Source organism: Apostichopus japonicus, chromosome 9, assembly GCF_037975245.1.
Source record: "Apostichopus japonicus isolate 1M-3 chromosome 9, ASM3797524v1, whole genome shotgun sequence".
Taxonomy (NCBI): domain Eukaryota; kingdom Metazoa; phylum Echinodermata; class Holothuroidea; order Aspidochirotida; family Stichopodidae; genus Apostichopus; species Apostichopus japonicus.
This window is the reverse complement of record NC_092569.1, coordinates 22,990,497-23,011,600: the sequence shown is the minus strand read 5'-3', so window position 1 is coordinate 23,011,600 and position 21,104 is coordinate 22,990,497. Positions and strand designations below refer to the sequence as shown.

At 35.3% G+C, this 21,104-nt stretch overlaps 2 protein-coding genes across 2 annotated transcripts in view; one reads left to right on the top strand and one right to left on the bottom strand.

The window, feature by feature from the left end:
* The window catches only part of LOC139974004 (uncharacterized), a 222,187-nt gene that overhangs the window by 126,397 nt on the left and 74,686 nt on the right, over positions 1-21,104 (bottom strand). The gene's annotated exons all lie outside the window — the stretch shown is intronic.
* LOC139973790 (uncharacterized) lies at positions 223-14,872 on the top strand. The gene is made up of 8 exons (XM_071980656.1): positions 223-356; positions 9,782-9,812; positions 10,707-10,879; positions 11,275-11,539; positions 11,908-12,116; positions 12,501-12,800; positions 13,050-13,317; positions 14,655-14,872. Exons 1-8 carry the CDS (start codon positions 285-287, stop codon positions 14,870-14,872), a joined length of 1,536 nt encoding a protein of 511 aa, XP_071836757.1. The 5' UTR covers positions 223-284.

Sequence of the window (21,104 nt, the reverse complement as noted above, 5' to 3'; positions counted from 1 at the left end):
AAAGAGCTTCTGAGTGGACAAAGCACATATTTATCCTGTAATAATAATGACACTTACATTAAATGCAGATGTCGATATGGGACAAACTAGATTGCATAACATAAATTATGGATCTTAAATATGACCGACTGATATATAACGTGGTGCAATTGGACATCCGTACGTATGAAGGTGCCTCCTTGTGTAAAGATTTCACGTTCATTACTTCTGTCACTGTCTCAGAAGGTCAGCAAGTATCTCCTTTATTTCGTGCACCCTTTTTTTCTCTCTTTCGTGTTGGATCAATGGCAGAACTTCAAAGCAAATGTTTTTTGGTCTTTGCGGTGTTGCTGCTTTTAAACTCAAATGGTTTTCGGGTAAGTCTCTAAAATATTAATAAAATGAAATTAATTTCTTCAAAGTTTGATTTGTTTTACTTGTATAATTTTTTTCCACTGATTTACAATTTGGTACTCAGTATTTCATTAACTTCAGATTAACAAATTCCTGTACGTCTTTCTACATATAAAATAAAACAACGTCTATCTGCGCTGACTTGTTACGTCGAGTATTTGTAGAGAATATTACGATTGGTGAGCTATCGGCTCTGTTCAACTGTAACTTTTTTGAAATAGAGATATGTTTTTTTTTTTTTTTGTGTAAATGTTGTGCGTTATCGAGCATTATTCTGCACACAATTATCTCTCTTTATTACTTTATTGCATTTATTATCTTGCCCTTATATTTTCTGCTGATAGCCCCACTATTCGTACTGTCAATCCTGTATCATTAGTTGATACCCAACTATGAATTACATCATTGATTTTTTGAGAATCCAACAAACGCGTAAAAAGAAAATCTACAACAGAATTTTACTAGGCAGAACATCTATCTTTGACATGTCTTTTTAGAGGCTAAACTATTAAAAATCAAGACAAATATCTTTGGAGAAGAACTTTGAAACATACAAAATACATATACATATGGAAATGTCTAAATGTTATCACTTATATATATCTCAAATTCACACAATTCTGTTTATAATACAACAAGTTTCTCGTCCATATTGAGTGCACAGCCGGTCTTGTAACGAGGGCATAAGGGTTTCAAAACCCTACATATGATAGAATATCCATTATCCTATGCTAAGAAATATAACGTTATGATTAACTTGTGAACTAATCATTTGTTTATCAAAGAAAATATCGGATGAAATTTAAAATGCGAAGGTATAAAACAAGTAACAATGTCAAGAAAGAACTTGAGAAGATATTCCTTCACGATGACAATTTGTTCCATCAATTCATAAAATAATTCATATATTACGAATACAACATTTATCTCTCCGTCAAAATTACTGCCGAACTAGTATGATAAAATAAATACAGTTCAGCTTTTGATTTTCTAAAAGAACAAATATGCATGCGGAAATGATAATTAAAGTTCTAAATAAGTTTAATTACTAAATTGCTATTTTTACAACGTTATACTGATATGATCAATATGTTGGATTTAGTATTCCGCAAAAAAATAATTTCTTAGACACAGAAGTTTAATATGTCAAAATTAAATATCTGTTAAAAATGTATTTGATTCAGTCATGTGCGTTAACCATAGGATTGATTTTTTAACGCATGTCAATGTAATAATCATCAACTAAATGTGAATATTTAAATAGTCGACATACATGAAAGAATTTTGCACGAAACTTTCCGTTAAGAATACAAATAGAGTACGACAATTATAGAATAAATGTTATGAAAAGTGATAGGAAATAAGGTACAAATAAAAAAAAATCAATGTGAAAAGTTTTTAGTTTTGAAATTGTGACGGTAGCATCAGAAAGTGCGTCTACTAACCGACAATAAGAAAGAAAGATTCATTCTAAGAAAGTTTTTTTTTTTTTTAAAGTTTTACCAAAACAATGTCACGAAAAGGTAGAACAGTAACACAGACTTGTTCATTAACATTACTCAATCATCCCAGACAAAAACATAAATAGATGTATATATCTTCTCGCTGTGCGTTTCCGTTGTAAAGTTCCTGATTCTGTTTTTTAAAAGAACAAAAACTGTAGAAATGTTGTCATTTATGATTCAGAGCTATTTCCCCACGTTGTCGACAACACAGGCTTGAAGCTATCATATCCTCGTTTCTTCATGCAAAGTCTTTAATTAAAACTATTGAACACTTTACCATACAACACGTGATCACGTAGACAAGAACGGCTATTTTTCAAAATCGTGTTGTTGTTATTGAGTCTAGACGAGGTATTACTGCCAAGAATTTTCAAAATGGATATAATTTTACACACACTCTATAAATTGTATCACAAGAAACCTAAACGGCCTTGTAACGAGAGCACATGGGTTTCAAAACCCTACATATGATTAAGTATCCATAAACCTACGCTAGGAAAAATGACTTTATGATTAAGTTGTTAACCAATAATTTGTTAATCAAAGAAAATATCGCATGAAGCTTAAAATGAAAATGTATAGAACAAGTAACAATATCATAAAACAACTTGTGAAGTCATTCCTTCACGGTGACAATTTGTTCTGTCGATTCATAAAAATTTTCATATTTTCCGAATACAAAATGTATCTCTCCGTCAAAATGACTGCCCAACTAGTATGATAAAATAGATCAATTTCAGCTTTTGATTTTTTAAAGAATAAATATGCATACAGAAATGATAAATAAACTTTTAATTAGTGTAATATCCAACTTGCTATATTTACATCTTTATACTGATATTATCAATCTGTTGGATTTAATATATGAAAGAAGCATAATTCCTAATAAACAGACGTTTAATATGTGAACATAATGTATTGATGGGTTTTTCGTGTACATAAAAATGGCAGCTTTACACAGTGTAGCTTAAATGTTTTCTTTTTTTTACAAAACGAGCTAAGAAAACCTCAGTATTGTAACAGTTTATGTGTGCAATATTTAACAACCAAGTTTACACTACAAAAACAGTACTAGATCAATTCAAAATTAGAGAATTCCAAGCACTTTCAAATTCTCGTTCACAAAAGTGTTAATATGTTAAGTATTACAATATATGTATATCTGACAACAACTTTCAAATTTGTCCTCTGTGCAGGTATCTGTAAAACATAACAGAATAGACGCATTTATGTAATACACTTTTAATACACCAAATACACATTTTAAACAGGCACGTAGGCCTACGAACGAATAAATATTGATCAGTTCACCATGCAAATACACAAGAGGAAACGAATGTATCTTACAAGGATCAACAATTATTTGCCAAACATCCCCAACACACCTTATATTTGATACAGGTAATTAAGCAACCGATATTTGTAAGCCAAGTAACCCCTTTTTGTACTAGCTCAATACTGATACATCGTCTCTAATAGTTTTATGTACAAACTGTTTATCTTAATAATTCTGTATTTTGTCTTGAAACTTTTTTTTCATGACCAAGCAATGTCAATCTTAATATTCCTTCTTAAAATGCATCAACCTCTTAATTTCAATTGTTTCCCTGACGATTTCCGGGTTAAGGTAACACTGATTGTTCTCCAATGTCTTGTTTCCTTCTGGCGGTCATTGTATTGTATTACACATGCATCTGTTAATAATATTTTCGATTCGGTCACGTGCGTTTATCATATGGATGATTTTGACGTTATCAATGTAATAACCATCAACTAAATATAATTATTCTAATAGCCAACATTTTTGTAACAAGTTTGCACGAAACACCGCTTTAAAACTAAAAATAAAGTACGAACATGTTAACCTAAATGTTATGGAAAGTGATAAGAAATTGAGAATAAAGTATAATACAAAAAAGTCACTGTGAAACGTTGTTAGTTTTGAAATTTTGCCTATAACATCAGAAAGATCGTCGACTAACCCACAATAATAAAAAAGATTCATTCCAAGATTTTGTTTTTTAAATTGTACCAAACCAATGTCAAGATAAAGGAAAAGAGTAAACAGACTTGTTTATTAACATAACTCAACCCTCCCAGACAAAACAATAAATAAATTCGTATGCTTTCTCGCTTTGCGTTTCCGTTGTAAATTTCCTGATTCTGTTTTTTTTTTAAAGAACAAAACTGTAGAAAGGTTATAATTTATGATTCAGAGCTTTTTTTGCCACGTTGTCGACAAGACAGGCTTGTATCATCATTTCCTCGTTTCTTCCTTGCAAAGTCTATAATTTAAAAAATATGGAAAATGTTACCATACAACACGTGATCACGTAGACAAGAACGGCTATTATTCAAAATCATGTTGTTTTGAGGGAATCTAGATGATGTTGATTGCCAAGAATTTTCAAATGGATATAACTTGACAGAAACTCTATAAATTGTTTTCGTCGTCGTCGTTGTCCTATGAGTCATGACTGACCCTTTGTGACCCTATTGATGATGACGTTCCAACCACTTCTATCCTGGGCAAATCGGTGAGCTGCGCAGATGTTCATGCCGGTGATCTCTTTTATCCCGTCAGCCCATCGAACTTTTGGCCTACCACGTTTTCGTTGACCCTCAACATGACCTTGGGTAATGATCTTCTCCAAGTTGTCACCTTCTCTCCTAGAAATGTGTCCAAAATACTGCAGCTTGTTCTTATCTATCTTCTGACATAAGGTAACCTTCGCTCCAATTTGGTTCTTGACAAAATCATTTGACTTACGTTCCTTCCATGATATCCTCAGCATCCTCCTCCAACACCACATTTCAAAAGCATGGATTTTCTTTCTGTCTACTGCTCCCAAAGCCCACGTCTCAGACCCATATGTAGCGATTGGAAAGACCAAAGCATTCATTATATGGATCTTGGTGTTCCTTGAGATCCCTCTGTCTTTCCAGATGTCAGTGAGGTTTATAGCAGATGATCTAGCCATGGCGAGACGCCGTCGTATTTCTTGTGAGCATCCACCACCATCCACAATCAGAGAGCCCAGGAAGTTGAAAGTGTTGACTACTTCAACATCCTCTCCATCAGCTTGAATATGATGGTCATTCTTTCCTCCACATATCATAACCTTTGTCTTCTTAACATTGAGGTACAGTCCGTATTCCTCACTGGATTGCTTGACTCTTTCAATAAGGTCTTGAAGCTCTGCTGCTGTTCTTGCAAGTAGGGTAGTGTCGTCAGCATATCTAAGATTATTTATCTGGCGTCCTCCAATGGATACCTGTCCCACAAAGTCATCTAGAGCTAATCGCATGATGTATTCTGCGTAGATGTTAAAGAGATACGGTGACAAGATACATCCCTGGCGCACTCCTTGACCTATTGTAAACCAGTCGCTGTCACCACATTCTGTTCTAACTGTGGCCTCTTGACCTTCATACAAAGATTTTATCAGGATGATCACATGTGTAGAGAAGCCCATTTCTTTCATGATTCTCCACAACTTATGATGTTGAACACAGTCGAAGGCTTTGCTGTAGTCAATGAAGCAGAGGAAAAGGGGTTGCTGGAACTCCGCGTTTTCCTCCATCATATTCCTCAAGTTTCCTATCTGATTTCTTGTCCCTCTTCCTTTTCTAAATCCAGCTTGCTCAGGTGGTAACTCACTTTCAATTTTGTTTCTTATTCTTTCCGCAATTATGTAGAGCAAAACCTTGCTTGCATGAGAGATGAGTGAGATGGTGCGGTTGTTAGCACACTCCCTTGTATCACCTTTTTTGGGTAATGGAAGAAACACTGCCCTTTTCCAGTCCTCTGGCCAATCTTTAGTTTTCCATATCTTGTTGCACAATCTATGAATTACTGCAACTCCCTCATTGCTGCTTTCCTTAAGTAATTCTGCCTGGATATTGTCCACTCCTGGGGCTTTACCCCTCCTTAGCTTCTTCATTGCATGCTCCACCTCGCAGAGAAGAATGTCTGGGTCATCCTCAAATTCTTGATCTTCTTCACCCTCCTGTGTGTCATCATCTTTGGATGCATACAACTTTTCACAGTATTCCTTCCATCTCGTCTTAATTTCATTTTCTTCTGTCAGGATGTTGCCATCTTCATCTTTCAGGACATTGAGTTTGGTGGTGGGTTTTGAAGTCAATAGCTTGATGTTTTTAAACATATCCTTGGTGTTATTTGTAGAGCTATCACGTTCCACTTCAGCACATTTTTGCTTGATGTAGTCTGATTTGTCACTCCTGATCTGCTTCTGAACTTTCCTAGATAAATCCTGATACTCTCTTCTCGTATCTGTGTTTTCCAGTCCCTTTTCTTTGACCTTCCGTCTTTGATCTGCCAAGTCGAACACCTTTTCTGTGAGCCAGGGCTTCCTTTTGTTCTTACGTTTGGGGATTGTTTTCTGTGCTGTGTCTAATACAACCTGCTTGACATCTTGCCAAAACTCATTCGGGGTGGATTCCTCTGAGTCCATCTCCATCAACCTCTGGAATTTGTTTTTCACTTCCACTCGATACATGTCATCGATCTTGCTGACATCAAATCTCACTGGTTTTCTTGGCTTCTTGACCCTTCTCAATTTCATCCTCATTGTTGAAACCAGAAACTGATGATCTGTTCCACAGTCTGCGCCTGGATAGGTTTTTGCACAGATGAAGCTGGATCTCCATCGCTTTTGGACCAGTATGTAGTCAATCTGGTTTCTGTAGCGTTGATCTGGTGATGACCAGGTATATAGCCTACGTGGGTGTTGCTTGAAGAGGGTATTAAGGATCATCAGGCCATTTTCTTGACAGAAGTCGATTAGCAGTTCTCCTCTCTCATTTTGCTCTCCTAGTCCATGGTTACCCATCACATTTTTATTGGTACACTGTCTTCCAACCTTTGCGTTGAAATCCCCAATAATCACTGTGATGTCTCTCTTATTGACTGAGTCTATGGTCAGTTGTAGCTGCTCATAAAAGGCATTTATTTCATCTTCAGTCGATGTAGAGGTGGGTGCATAGGCTTGTATAACTGTAAAATTCATAGGTGTCCCTTGGATGCAAATGGTGATAATTCTTTCACTAACAGGGTTGTATCCGAGAACACATCTAGCCACGTCTAGGCATGCAACAATTGCAACTCCATGCTCTCTTCTACTCTCAGTTCCAGAATAGTAAACCACATGTTTGCTTGATGTTGTCAGATGTCCTTTCCCTGTCCATCTCATCTCTGATATACCACATAAGCTAACATCACATCGTTCAATTTCTCTTGTTAGAATGTCTATTTTCCCACTGTTCATTGTCCTGACATTCCAGGTACCAATTTTCAAAGTTGTTTTCCAGAGGTTACATCTGTTATCATTATCCTTGGGGTTATCGGCTACTACACTTCCATCAGGCATTATTCCATCAGGCTTTGATGCAGCAGCGTCATCGATGCAAGGTATGATGCCATCTGGCCTCTCTTCCCCAGTAGCATTTGAGACACCTTCACGCCTGGGGGTCTCACTATCCAGTGTCATAGCTTTACACTCAATAGTTGTACTCATCATCATGGTATACATGGCAAAAGAAAGACGGTGGTGGTTTGCCATTGCCTTCCACCTCTGCTGGATGGCCGGTGGCTCTCCAATGAGCTCATACGCCCTTAGAGGTAGATCTTGCTTTTTACTTCTACCTGGGTATCCAGCTACCCTCCTCATCAGACCCCTCCTGAGCTCTGATGGGGGTGTCGGTTTAGCCGCCGACGGCCCGGCCCTGGAACAGGTAGTACTGGTTTACAGGGTACCAGTAGCAGATCAACCGAACTGACCGCTGACGGTCAGTTCAAAACCTGACCTGACACAGGTCAGGTTTTGAACTTGTTTTACAAGAAGTCATATTTGAAATTTAATGTGTTTGTTGAACAGTTACCTATCATTTTCTTTAAAGTTAACAGATATCCTTTACTTTGACACTTAGATTTTATAATAACTACTTTGACAAAAATATCGTTTTAGAGAAGAATTTTTGCACGACTGGTATATCATTAGCTTCTTTCTCCCAACATACTTAATTAACGAGTTATCGGATAATCTCAGCACATGTAAACCAGGTAAGAGTTGTCCTGAACCAATACATAAATGAAATACTAACTAATTCTAAAATGTTATATTCAATAGGATAAATGTGATGTCTTACTGAATTAGACGGATCGTGCATTTCATGCAATATATCTGAATTATTTCCTCCTTCCACGTAGTATCTTACTTTCTTTCATACAAAGCTTTGCGTACAGGCGTCAAATGACACTTCCTTTTATATCAAGGGAAGAAAAGAAAAATATGTGTCGTTATGATATTATGTGTTATCCTTGATTTAGAATACTTCAGAGAATTACGCCAACGAAAGGTAAAAAACAAATATTCATGCACGTTTTGTTATAAACAAGGATGTGTTTTCATGGGAGCTGGGTTCACGGGGATGTTGTGGGGCTTTCAAGAATGGTGTTCTGTCTTAAATAGATACAGTACACGTAAAGTTGCCAAAAGAGTATCCGCTTTTGCTGATGTAGACAATGGGTAATCAAAACAGTTTTCGTTATGGATAAGCTAACTTGTCTTTTTTATTATACATAAGGTTATTTTGATTGAGCGTGAATCGTTGTACATGTGTTCGACTTTGCCCAAATATTTTCTACTCTTAAACTTGTTTTTTTTTTTATTTATAAAAATATAAAATATTACTTTAACAATGTTTTTGTAGGTTACAGATAACTCTGCATAATGTGTGTACATTGAAAGCCTTAGTTATTGCATACGTTCTGAGTACAATATTTCTAAAAATATCGACATATTTTCTATGAGCAAAACGTTGTTGTCGCAAAAAGTTGTTGCAACAGTTGTAGCTTTCAGGCGAACGAATGTTGACAATTAGCTTCAGTAGCTGGGGCGTAAAACGTATACGTGTTTTGTGATGTTGAAGACAAAAAGATATATTGTGTTGTTGATGCTTGTCCAAGTCAATCAAGTGGCTTGTACGTATTGAAACAAACAATACTCTTCTTCACAACGGATGAATTTTCAATTGTGGTTGCTCTATTTTGGGGCATATTTTCAAAACTTGGCTATTTTCAAGCTTTTGAGGATAAATTGCACGTTGTCCCAGTGTATAAGTACCTCATTAGCATAATATATCAAGTTTCCCGCTATAGATAATTGCACTTAACTTACTATACGAACACCACTAGGATAATGCTGATGTTTGTACTTTTAATTTTCTTTCAATTATATATTGTAGGTTTTTTTCGTTTTCTCATATAATATGTCATTTACATTTCAATTAGCATAATGCACAGGGAATTATTACTTTCATCTGCTTATCGTAGTTATGATCGTTTAATTAAGTTAGTGTATGGTGACTTATGATTGTTTTATGTATAGTAATGATAAATAAGAAGTATTAGAAGACATGCAAACAGACATATAATCATACTTTGAAACAATTAAAGCTATTCAATAAAACCTACTTTTATATAAGCTATGCTTATAAGCAGTAAAATCAATGTTAAAGAAATATTAAGATTGCGAAACATTCTATTACTGCTTAGATTTTGGAATGTGAAATTTTCTTTCCGTTCTTATCATCTTTTTCGATAATAATTGTCAAGTTGGAAATAGTTCATTTATTTGAATCAAAAGCGAAATCAGATTGTATTTTAAGAGGCTATTCAATTCTATTTTGTATATTTAAACTTAAAATGATAGTATATGTTAAAATGAAGGTGTAATAGATAGGCGTATGGCCTGTTTTTTGTGATACATTGACCTTCGTACAACCTTCTTCACTCGATATTGTTTCTTCAGAATGTACTTTGCTTAATCGTACATTTCCTTAATTTTTTGTTACCTCAGATATCGTCAAGCACAAGAGTCAACGATTCAAGTAAGTTTTCGTTCTGTAAGGGTAACGGTTTATATAAACTTCCGAAAGCTAACCAATTAACATAAATTTGTTATCTAAATCATAATTTGGAAAAAGTTTAATATAGAAAGGAACCATCTAAATGTACTTCATATGTGGTACTTTCTCCTATTTCAATTTGTAAGATAAATAATACTTTACAATTCTCAATAATTTCCTTGCACTGTGTATTGAAGTAATTTTAGCGCTGATTGGGGTAAATTATAGATACTCAGCGATAATAAAACTGAAAGAAATACAAGTCTTTAGTCAATATTTATTTCAAGCAATAAAAATAGTTCAGATTATATTTATTCATATTTCTTAGTAATTTGTGCAAAGTAAGTTGGCCTGACGTTTCGATCCTAGAAGGATCTTCTTCAGAGGCTAAATGATAAGTAACAGTAACAGAAGGGACAAAACACGCACTTTGTTTAGACTTTGTATACTGTAGGCTTGTTCAATAATTTGGCACTTTCAAATCCCAGGTCAGTGTTGATAAACCTTAGATTGTTGTAAGCTGAAAATAGGTCCAAATCATACCCTCTTGTCGAGGAAAGCTATTACTAATCATGTTTGCTTCTGTGACCATGTCGTCACAGATTCACGGTAGTTCTTTGCGTCAGATTTTCTTTTCAAATAAAATATACTTGCTTATATTAGCCTCTATGAATATTAGCCGAAAATGTTTGAATACCTTTTTTTTTATGGTTCATGGTAGTTACCACGTCATGTTTACTGTGTAGTTAAAACAAATCTATTGCAATGTAGCCATATATTATATTTCTCTTGAAATAATTCTTTACATATGGAACTGTACCTGCAACAGTTTTACGATTTTTTCTCATCTTCTTCTTTACAATATTTTGGTGCTAGACTTGCAGTATTTTCTATTCCAAACTCCGGAGTATCCAAGGGATTGTCATGAAGTACTTAACCAATGCTCTTCTACCAACGCCAAATCCGGTGTATACCTGATTAAACCTGACCAGTATCCGGAACCATTTCAGACATATTGTGATCAAAACACTACATCTGGAGGTTGGACAGTAAGTAAACTATTTCAAGACGCGAACACTTACAATCACATACATTACCCTCCGAGACACACTTTATAGGACACATTGGCATTTTCAGTCCATTTTAGTTTTACATTGTGTTTGGTGATTTACCTTGTACGAGGTATGTTTATTTGAAGCCTAATATCAAAACAAAACTACTCAGTGTAATTACATTGACTTTTCGTACGATTAGAGAACTTGTTTTCTGTGCACACCTATAGTAGTGTTCTAAATATGTATAAACATAATATACAACACAATATCACAAATGTGTTCTATCCTTTTCGTACTTGATGTGAGCCGCACGTATTGGCTAAACGGTTTAGTTCATAAGATGATGCAATGTATCCGTTAGTTGTCTATCTATCTTTTGAATTCTTCAGGTCATACAACGACGTCTTGATGGATCCATCGGTTTTAATCGAACCTGGGACGAATACAAAAACGGAATTGGTTTCTTAGGCAGTGAATTTCTGATTGGTAATGAAAAGTTAGCTCACTTGATAAACCAAAAGAGGTACCAGCTGCTCATCGAGCTAGAGAATTATGCAGGCCAGTCATATTCCTTGACATACGACAACTTTCGCATTGCCGATGAATGGGGGAATTATTCTATAACAAGTCTTGGTGTTGTCGCAGGAATAACAGGTTAGACTTTCTTTTTAAATGATTTTCTCCATACTTTTGTAGTCAAAACGAAAATTAAAGAATGCAGAAAGAAAAGTTCCAATGGAGGAAATGATTATGATACACAACAATATTTATAGATTCCCATAGTCGAATACTTGAAATTGTCATATTATTTTGTATGTGTGACATAAATAAGAATAAGTTGAATGAGCCTTAATTTAATAATAAAATATCCCGCTTATATTTAATCCTATGTTAACAATCAGCAAATCTTCTGAGCGGCCAGAGCATTACGTTGGTAACACAATGATCTAATAACGTAATGTCACAACAGCGAGTTAACACTTCAAGCTAGGATTAACTGGTTGTGGAATTAATTTCCGCAGATTTACCCATTACCTGGTGCTCATCCAACAAGGATAATTATGACAATACATGTGAAAGAACTTGTGAGAATCCGAATGATTGTGTCATACCGAATCCAGCGGATCCAGAGAGATGTCTTTGTCCAGAAAACCACATGGTGCTTGGAGACAACTGCATACCTCAAGAGCAATGTGGCTGTTACGTCGAAAAAAAAGGCGTCGTATTAGCAGTAAGTTTATTTGATGCCGTTCACAAGTCTTAATATATAACATGAAAAGTACACTTTAACATAAAATCTTGGATTTCAATTGATTGACCTTACTTTTTATTTTATATGTTATTAATTCTCATGATTATTGATGATATAGATTTTCACTTCTATTTCGGTTTTACCTGTTCTTGCAAAAGTCTTCTAATTGAGACCTAGCAAAATACAAGGCATCCAAAACAATTACACCCAGAATGATGAACTTTACCTAACATATATAAAACGCTCACGACCATTTAATAGTAGAAATTCAGTTTTACTCAAAGAGCGTTATCAAGCGTTGTACCAAATAAACATTGATTTTACTTTCACTGAAATATGTCGTTTAACATTTATCATTCCCAGGAAGGTGAATCATACATTAATTCTGACTGTTCTTTACGGATAACTTGCAACAGTAACAACTTGACAAGTGAGAGTTACAGTTGTAGCGCAGACGCAACCTGCGAGGAGCGGAATGATGTCCGTAGATGTTACTGTAACGAATGGTTTGAAGGCGATGGTCTTACATGTACCCGCAGTGGACCGATAGATTGTTCTGATCTGTATGCAGCAAACAGAACAAATAACGGAGCATATACCATTTATCCCGCTGGAAGTTCTGGTTTTGAAGTTTATTGTGAAATGTCTAGTGGTGGTTGGACAGTAAGTTTTAACTATTGAAAAAAAAATTAACTATGTTAACTGTTTATTTTCGCATATAACAGGACTTCGTTCACTAACATTTTAATTAAATAAATAAATTATTTGATTAAATTGATCCATCTTCCTATCGCTTAACTCCAATCGGATGTTAACCTTCACCAGTTAATTTACTTAAATTATTGTAGTACAAATGAGATCTTTCATATATTACTCACCTCCAACCGATAAACTCTTTGATTCTCGTTCTAGATTTTGCAACGACGTACAAGTAGCTCCGTCAACTTTTATCAAAACTGGAATGAGTACAAAAACGGTTTTGGAATTCTCACAGGAGACCACTGGATTGGCAACGACAAAATATACAGTTTGACAAAACAAACAAACACAAACTACGAACTTCTAATAGAAAAGACAAACACGGAAGGATCAACATACCACAGCCGATATTCATCTTTCAGTATCAGTAACGAGGGAGACAAATACCAATTATCATTGGGTGACTACGATGGAAATGCTGGTATGTATTGTGCTTAATGTCAATTATACGCAGACTTGTAGTTATTACGTAATATCATTCTAGCATAACTACCTGTAGCCGTAATCACACTCTAGGATTTGTACTCTTACATATTCTCAGGTCAGGTTATAAATCTAGTGTTGATACCAATGTAGAACTGTATTAGACGTCGAGTTTAGAGTCCCGTGCGTATTGCCCATTGTGTAATTTTCTTTGCACTTTAGCACGTGTTGGTAAAATGATATATTGTTGTAACATCATGATATATCATATCAACAACTATTATATAGTTAGTAGCGTCTGCTTTCTCGCAATTTCACCCAGACCTTGTCGAGCTTAAAACGTAAAGAAATTATAACCATTCTGGAAACCTAAGAACTGCTGCAGCATTTTAGCTTACTTTGTGATTGAAATATGTTATTAAACAGTGAATTAAATTAGTTTCTTTAAAAAACGACTTTATCATTTTCAAACAAAAGAAAATTAAGTTTCATTTGACCATGCAATATTTTTTCATTACATTGATTGAAAGGCCAATGATATTACAATAATAACAACTAAAGTATCAAATAATTCGGACATTTTTTAAGAGATCAGTCGAGACGAATTGTACGTGTTACATTCTTAAAGAGCATTTCTTGCCGTATTTCTTATCGTTAGAAATGTTTAATCATATGGTAAACTATTAGTTTGTTGATATCATGTTAAATTAATCCGTCAGTATGAAATATAAGACGTTATCACGAGAGAAGATAATGACATGAATGATACAATCAAACACTTTAATTCTTTCACTCTTATTTGAACACCTAGCATATATTGAACAGTCAAAACTATACATTTTACAAAATGCCGAATGTGAACACTTCAACAAATGCACCGTTTACATTTCTGTTAATCTGTCACTCACAACTATATTATCTGTCACTCACAACTATATTATTATATTATATTATTTAATATTTGTCGAAGAGAAATAAATAATAATATAAATACAATATTGACATTAAGAAATATATTTTCATAATCAACGATGTTTTCAAATGAGGTCCCAGACGAATTGACAGAATTGGAACCGCTCCAGTTAAATTCGCAAACTTGACTCCTTTGTTCAATATTGTAAACTCCCTTACGATAATTTAGAACTCGTATATGAAACCACAACAAATATAACGTAAGCCCAACTTAAACGAACAAAATAACAAACGCAATTATAACCGACAACTATAGCAAACGAACCTAAAGTGACTTAATAATGTCCAGTACATATAAAAGGAAAACAAAATCGTATTTTACAAGAAAATACCTTCATTCAGTATTTGCTAATTTCCTTCCAGGTAACAATGCTATGGGAGCAAATTCAGGGCATCGGTTTAGTACGCACGATCAAGACAACGATGGATCGAGTACCTTCGACTGCGCAGAAAAACACCGAGGTGGCTGGTGGTATGCAGACGATAGTAGCACGGGCTCTACCAGCAACTGCTACTCATTCAGCGACCGCGTGGCTACTGGTGGATACGAGTACTCTGACTGTTGTTGTTATCATCATTAATATTACTGTTATAATTATTATTATGATTATTATTATCATTATAAATGTTATAATTGTGATGGCTGTAGTGGTAATTACCCTTATAGAAGTTGCCGAAACAAAAACCCGGTCTATGCGACAATTTTCTATTCCTGTGGCTACTCCAATCTGAATGGTGACTACTCATACAACGATAACCGCGGTATCTTCTGGACGAATCTTCACGGTTCTGATTGCGGTATAACAGCAACAACAATGAAAATACGGCCAAGTCAATGATCAAAGTAGTGGATTTGAAGTCTTCAAGGTAACAAGGACAGGAAACGGTTGGCGATATAATACCATATATTAAACAAGGAAGTACATATCGAAGCTAGTGGAAGTTTGCATATTTAAAAGATGGAGGTGAAGGAAAGAGACACTAGTTAGCCTTCCAATGCAATCCAAGGCAAACTATCAAACGACGGAAAAACAATTTAAGAGGGGTACAACAATCACAGGAAAGTCGATGGCATTCGATAATTTGTCCAGAGTTTTCCAAAATGGTATTGAATTCGATTTTTCTTAAATGTTTTTAGTAATGATGTCACTGAGAATACTAAGAAGTGATGCAAATAAAATATATTAAAAAAATACATCAGTTTACTGACCAGTAATATTCCTTTCCAAAAGTTGCGATTATATTGAATAAACACAAGTGACAATGTTATGACATCGCCTAACTATGAACGATATCTTATACGTTTCGATTTACTTTCTGGGTTGTTTATGTAATATGTTTGAGAGAACAGTTCTACTGCCAGAGTAAAGCGCAATAGTTTATGCAGAAAGAACACAACCAACCGAAATCACCAGAATAATTGCCCTCTTATTCATGAATCAATATCTTAACATTGACACAATTAGATGATACATTTGCTTACTAAAATGAAAGAAGCGTTTACATGCACACGAAGTTGATCGTATATAACCAGGATTCTGGCAGACTCCTTTAATTAGATATTTGCCAAAGGTACGTATTCAACCAGACTCACTAACTTACCATTAATCTGCATAACTTTCATTCTTTCTAACTCATCTCCATGTAAGAATATGATGTAGTGATTGTTCATTTTGTCATCTGCTTGATTGTCCCGACTCTAGAAATTATCGTTCTCCGAATTCCTAGTTAAGTGCGATAACCACCTGATCATCCCCACGAACCCCAGCACATATTTAAAGCGTACTACTGTATTTGAAATATAACACATATGAGTGATATTCCGACATGAATCCCCTTGAGACTTACAAATTCAAAGGAGAGTGTCATCTTCAAGAATTTCACAGAAATTGGAGGGCATAGGTGGGGAGGTGGGGGGGGGGGCACGGGATGACAGAGGCCTATGTATTCCGTCTTCACATCCTTGGTATTCAACATCAGATAATGGAGTCTTGTTGATTATTCAAAGAACTTGCGGGGTTCATTTTTAAGATTACAACAATGTCAAACACGTTATTTTCAAAGTGACAAAAGGTACACTTTGATTTATGGAAAGTGGTCCTTTGTCGGCCCTTTTGTAAACATTGGATCCTTAGTTTTTCTTTCACAGTACTGGAAAGAGAGTGTCGCACCATTTTCGACCCTGTGGATAATTCGTAAAGAGGGCAAAACTACAAGCCAGACGAGATGACTAATATAAGAACACATGGAAATATCTAAATTACCTTGATTTCGAAATAACATAACAAATGGATAATGTAAAACTGGCAAAGCATTTTATTAAATGAAGTTTTGTTATCGCGCTGAAAACCCTGGAGTTTCCCTCTACTTTCATTTTCCTGAATACATTTCAAGTAATTTCTAAATAGGAAGGATTGAAGTAAAACTTGAGATAAAATCAACAAAAGCATTCAAAAATAAAAAGGAAACAAGTGCGGTCTTTATAAATATAAAGAACAATTGTTAGAAAACATCAAATAAACAAGTTTAGAGTGTAGAAAGATTATAAGAAAGGCTCTTCTGTCTATATTTGTCACCGACAGCAACCCACCCGCTCTTTCCAGCACCTATACCAGTGAAATATGACTCGGATCTCTCTGAAATACCATACCGTTGTGTTCATTTATGGATGCCAATTACTACAACGAAAATAATATACTATTTTAAATAATCTATGGTTGCTTTTCCCTTAATATTTTCAAGCAATATCCAATAACCTAGAACAACTATTATAAATGAAGAAAGAGATACATAAAACTGACATATTATCCTTACCGTCATATAATTGCTGGTTCGTATGGACAGAATTGTTATCAATCAAATATTGTTGGTGATGTACATACATGTTTAAAGATTCCGTAGTAATTCTACTTCAAATCGGCTGAAAGAGAGAGAGAGAGGGACTGTGGATGCAACGCCGTCGCACCATTTAACTTCATGGGCCCAACATTCTTATTTTAACGTTATACGTAGACGGTGAACAGCTACCATGGAAACCGTTACACCCTAATTATACGGTTGATCGCTACGTAATGGCCTGGTTTCGGGATTAAATAGTATAATCAGTGACAAAGGCAATCAGATCAGTCGTAGTGACTACGCCAAAGGTTACCCGTTTTATGCCTTTGAAATGACACCTGACCTAGCTAGCGGAGGCCTCTTTAATTTCGGTAAAAGGATAATGTGCGTCTTGAAATGCAATTTGAGTACGCCCTGAGCAGAAGTGTGAGCGTGTTTGTATACGCTGAATATGACGTTGTGATAGTAGTGGTTAAACTCGTAACATATTAATAGACAATTTACCTTCTTTTCTAGAACCGTCATTAATACAAAACAATTAAATAAAAGGAGAACCGGGAAGTAACTGGGTGGCAATTCTCGTTAGAGTTGAGCAATTTTTTTTTGTTTTACTCCTTTGGACGTCTTATTTCTGGCATTTCATATTGCCAGAATCATTTTAATCAGAAGAGTGCGTGGTAATCAGGATTCAATTATTCGTAAGCTAAAATGACGGTAGCTCCCATGAGACAATTGCGTGTATTGTCCTTTTCATAGTCGATACATTTGTTCTTTATAATTAAGGTGATATTTTAAAACGGATTCATTTCTCTCAATATATCCGAAGTTACCAATATACGCCTGAGAGGGTTGTGCATTGCTATGGGGAATACCAGCCATCTGTTATGGAGCTGTCTGTGGCCCTCTCTAAAATCCTTTTGTTGAAGGTCACCTGTTGGAATTGGAGACAAACCTTGACCCATCTTACAAAAAGTTGATGTTTTTAGACGATATCATGACGTCACATGGGAACGATCAACGCACAAATGATTGGTTTTCCAAAAGAAACTCATCATGAAAATATGATGCTAATAGAAAGATGATCATATGAAATATTTTCATGAGCTATATCACAATTTTTATTTAACTGGCAAAGGAAACGAGTAATATCACACATTACATCGTGTTATTTAAAAGCCCTAGAGACAAAATCCAAGTCTCAAATTTGGCAAAAAAAGATGCATCCAGAGCCAGTCAAACGTATGCAGGAAGCGTTTGCAGATGCTACCAAGGAACCATACGGATATAGATATTCATCAATCTAAAGCCTTATACGCCCACGGATTTTCGTCTTCGTACAAACACTTTCCACATGAGACCCAGTATGCTTACGTACCCAAGTGATCGAAGCAAAACAAAATGTGATAAAACTTAGACGCATAGTTTTAAAGCTTTCCTTTGTGAACTGAAGCGCCACCGTAGCACCAGCAACCCGTTGCTTTAGAACCATGCCCGTGAAATGGTTTGTTTTATCGAAATTTTCCCCCAAAAGGCGAAAGGTTTTCCTACTACACGAAGACACCAAATTAATTACCAATGTATGTGAATGCGCCGCCAATGTGGTAAAAAGCATTGTACCGTTACCTCGTTTCCAGAAAGTCTTAACTGTCATGGTACAAGACACATCTAAGGTGGCATACTCCTATTAGAGTCTATATCCATCCGCTCGATTGTTCTCCTTCAGGAAAAGTGCAAAAAAGCAGCAGGAGAACATCTTTTGTGACCTGTCATCATCAACCATGATCTAGTTTTTTTGTGGATTGCATGTTGAAGAGCATGAATGGAAGTACATGTGGTGAGAAAATTAGACCCCTTTAGGCCTCCCAGGAGCAGCGTAGGAAATTTGTTTACCACTGAGTGAAGAGGTTTGTTTACAAGTGACGAAAACGTCCTTCTCGGATAGCAAAAAATCTACATGGTCATGATACGGACAATTGATGATGCCATGAAAGGCCAATTTGTCAGCTATCCGGTGATGGGTAGCGTTTAGCTAGTGAAAACTTCTACCTAGACTTAGAGACCACATTACTTTTGTGATTTAGTGTGTAAGTCAATGGGGCTTTTAATGGGCGTATGCTACCTTAAGGGATCTTTCCATCAAACGTCTATCCAATAAACGCACACTGATGTATAAATAAAGAGGGGATGGTTTTTATTTTGATATTAAATAGTAAATCCTACTGATCACTGTACCGCATTATCAATATATGTACGAAGGTGGAGTAAACGACATTTCCAAATAATAAGATCTTTTTAACTTATATTTGATTGACAATAGACAATTTCACATGAATATTCATTTTCATATCCTAGTTTTCTGTAAACCAAAACAAAATACATAGACGAAGTGGGAGAAAATGATAAAGAATACGAGAGAAAGTTAATAACATTCCTACAACGAAGTATTATTGAATAAATGATTGCGTTAATATCGGCGAATTTATATGAAATATTGATAAACATATATTTGAAGCAATTAGAGGGGGCTCTTCCAATTAAACGTACTCATTTATCCAAACTGTAAAGTGGATTATTAAGACTTTTTTTTCTTTATTTCATGTCATGATTTTCCCCAGTAAATATAATTGATGAATGGAAACATCTAGTCAATACCATTTTTTTATATTTTTACTCTTAACCCTTCGTTGGTGTTGATTTTCTTCAATAATTAACTGAAATGGTGGAGAGAACAAAACGTTGGTGCGGTGTGGTTTAAATTTATATGTTAACAGCCTAGGTTCAATATAACTCGGTCAGCATGCAACAACAGTTACATCATTACAACACATTCAGGTACATGATGTAATTGTAAGGTACAACAGAAAAAATATAATAGTATATATAACACAAGAACATTGCATGTGTCTTGAAAGATGACCTAAGGTAGCTTTTTCGTTGTGATATTTTATAGTAAAGAAACAAAACAACAATGAATGTTGAATATGTTTCAATAGCTATTGGGGTTTTTACGATATTCACCTTTAACATTTGATAAATCTTAAGCTACATTTGACGTTAATGCATTGTTTTAACAATCTAATAACTCAAAATATACATATTTTCTTTTTAGCAAACTGCTTATCCACTAGAGAGCCTTTGTAATAGAATGTGTAAAAGTAAGTTGGCCTGACGTTTCGATCCTAGCAGGATCTTCTTCAGAGGCTAAATGACAAGTAACAGTAACAGAATGGACACAAACACGCACAGAATACAGGTTAATGAGCACGGTGAACACAATGAGATACATGTAAGGGATAAGTAGACAAGGGATGGAGAGAAGAAGGCAACAGGGGAAGAGGAGAGGTAGGAGATAAACAGTGGAGGGACAAAGAGAGGATTAAAGGAACGGGGTAGAGAATCAACTGGAGAAGGACAAAGACAGAAGGGTGTGGAGTAAAAAGGGGGTGGAAGAGAGCTGTGAGAAGAGGAGTGATGGGGGGGGGGGGTGGAACAAAGGGAGAAGGAGGTGGGACAGAAGAAATGTTAGTCATGTCCTTCCTAATCTGATAACTCAACCAAGTGTTTTTTACTTCATACATGCAACAGAAGACCTCATGACTTTCAACACCAACCGTCAAATTTTTAACACATTGTAAACATAAAATCTTATGTTTTTGCCCGATTGAGTTTTATGTTGTATCTGAGGAATTGACCCGAAGTCGTTGTCTTATACAATATACTCTCTTAAATTTATAGACTGAAATTTCAGTCTAATAGACTGAAATTTCAGTCTAAGAGCGGACGAACTGAGGGACCAGTTCCTTCAGACTGAAATTCAGTTTAAGGAAGGAAGGACTGAAAATTTTCAGTCTGTAAAACGACTGATTTTTAGTCTAGCTAGACTTAATGATTTCAGTGTAACAGGACTGGAATTTACCTTTTCTTAGACTGAAATTAAGCCAAATTAGAATAGAATCCAGCCTTTAAGGTTTAAAT

Bases quoted from the DNA above. Each gene is read 5' to 3' on its own strand.
- LOC139973790 (XM_071980656.1), top strand. From the start codon at position 285: ATGGCAGAACTTCAAAGCAAATGTTTTTTGGTCTTTGCGGTGTTGCTG. The intron at 10,880-11,274 runs GTAAGTAAACTA...TGAATTCTTCAG, and splicing joins CTACATCTGGAGGTTGGACA to GTCATACAACGACGTCTTGA. The intron at 13,318-14,654 runs GTATGTATTGTG...ATTTCCTTCCAG, and splicing joins TGACTACGATGGAAATGCTG to GTAACAATGCTATGGGAGCA.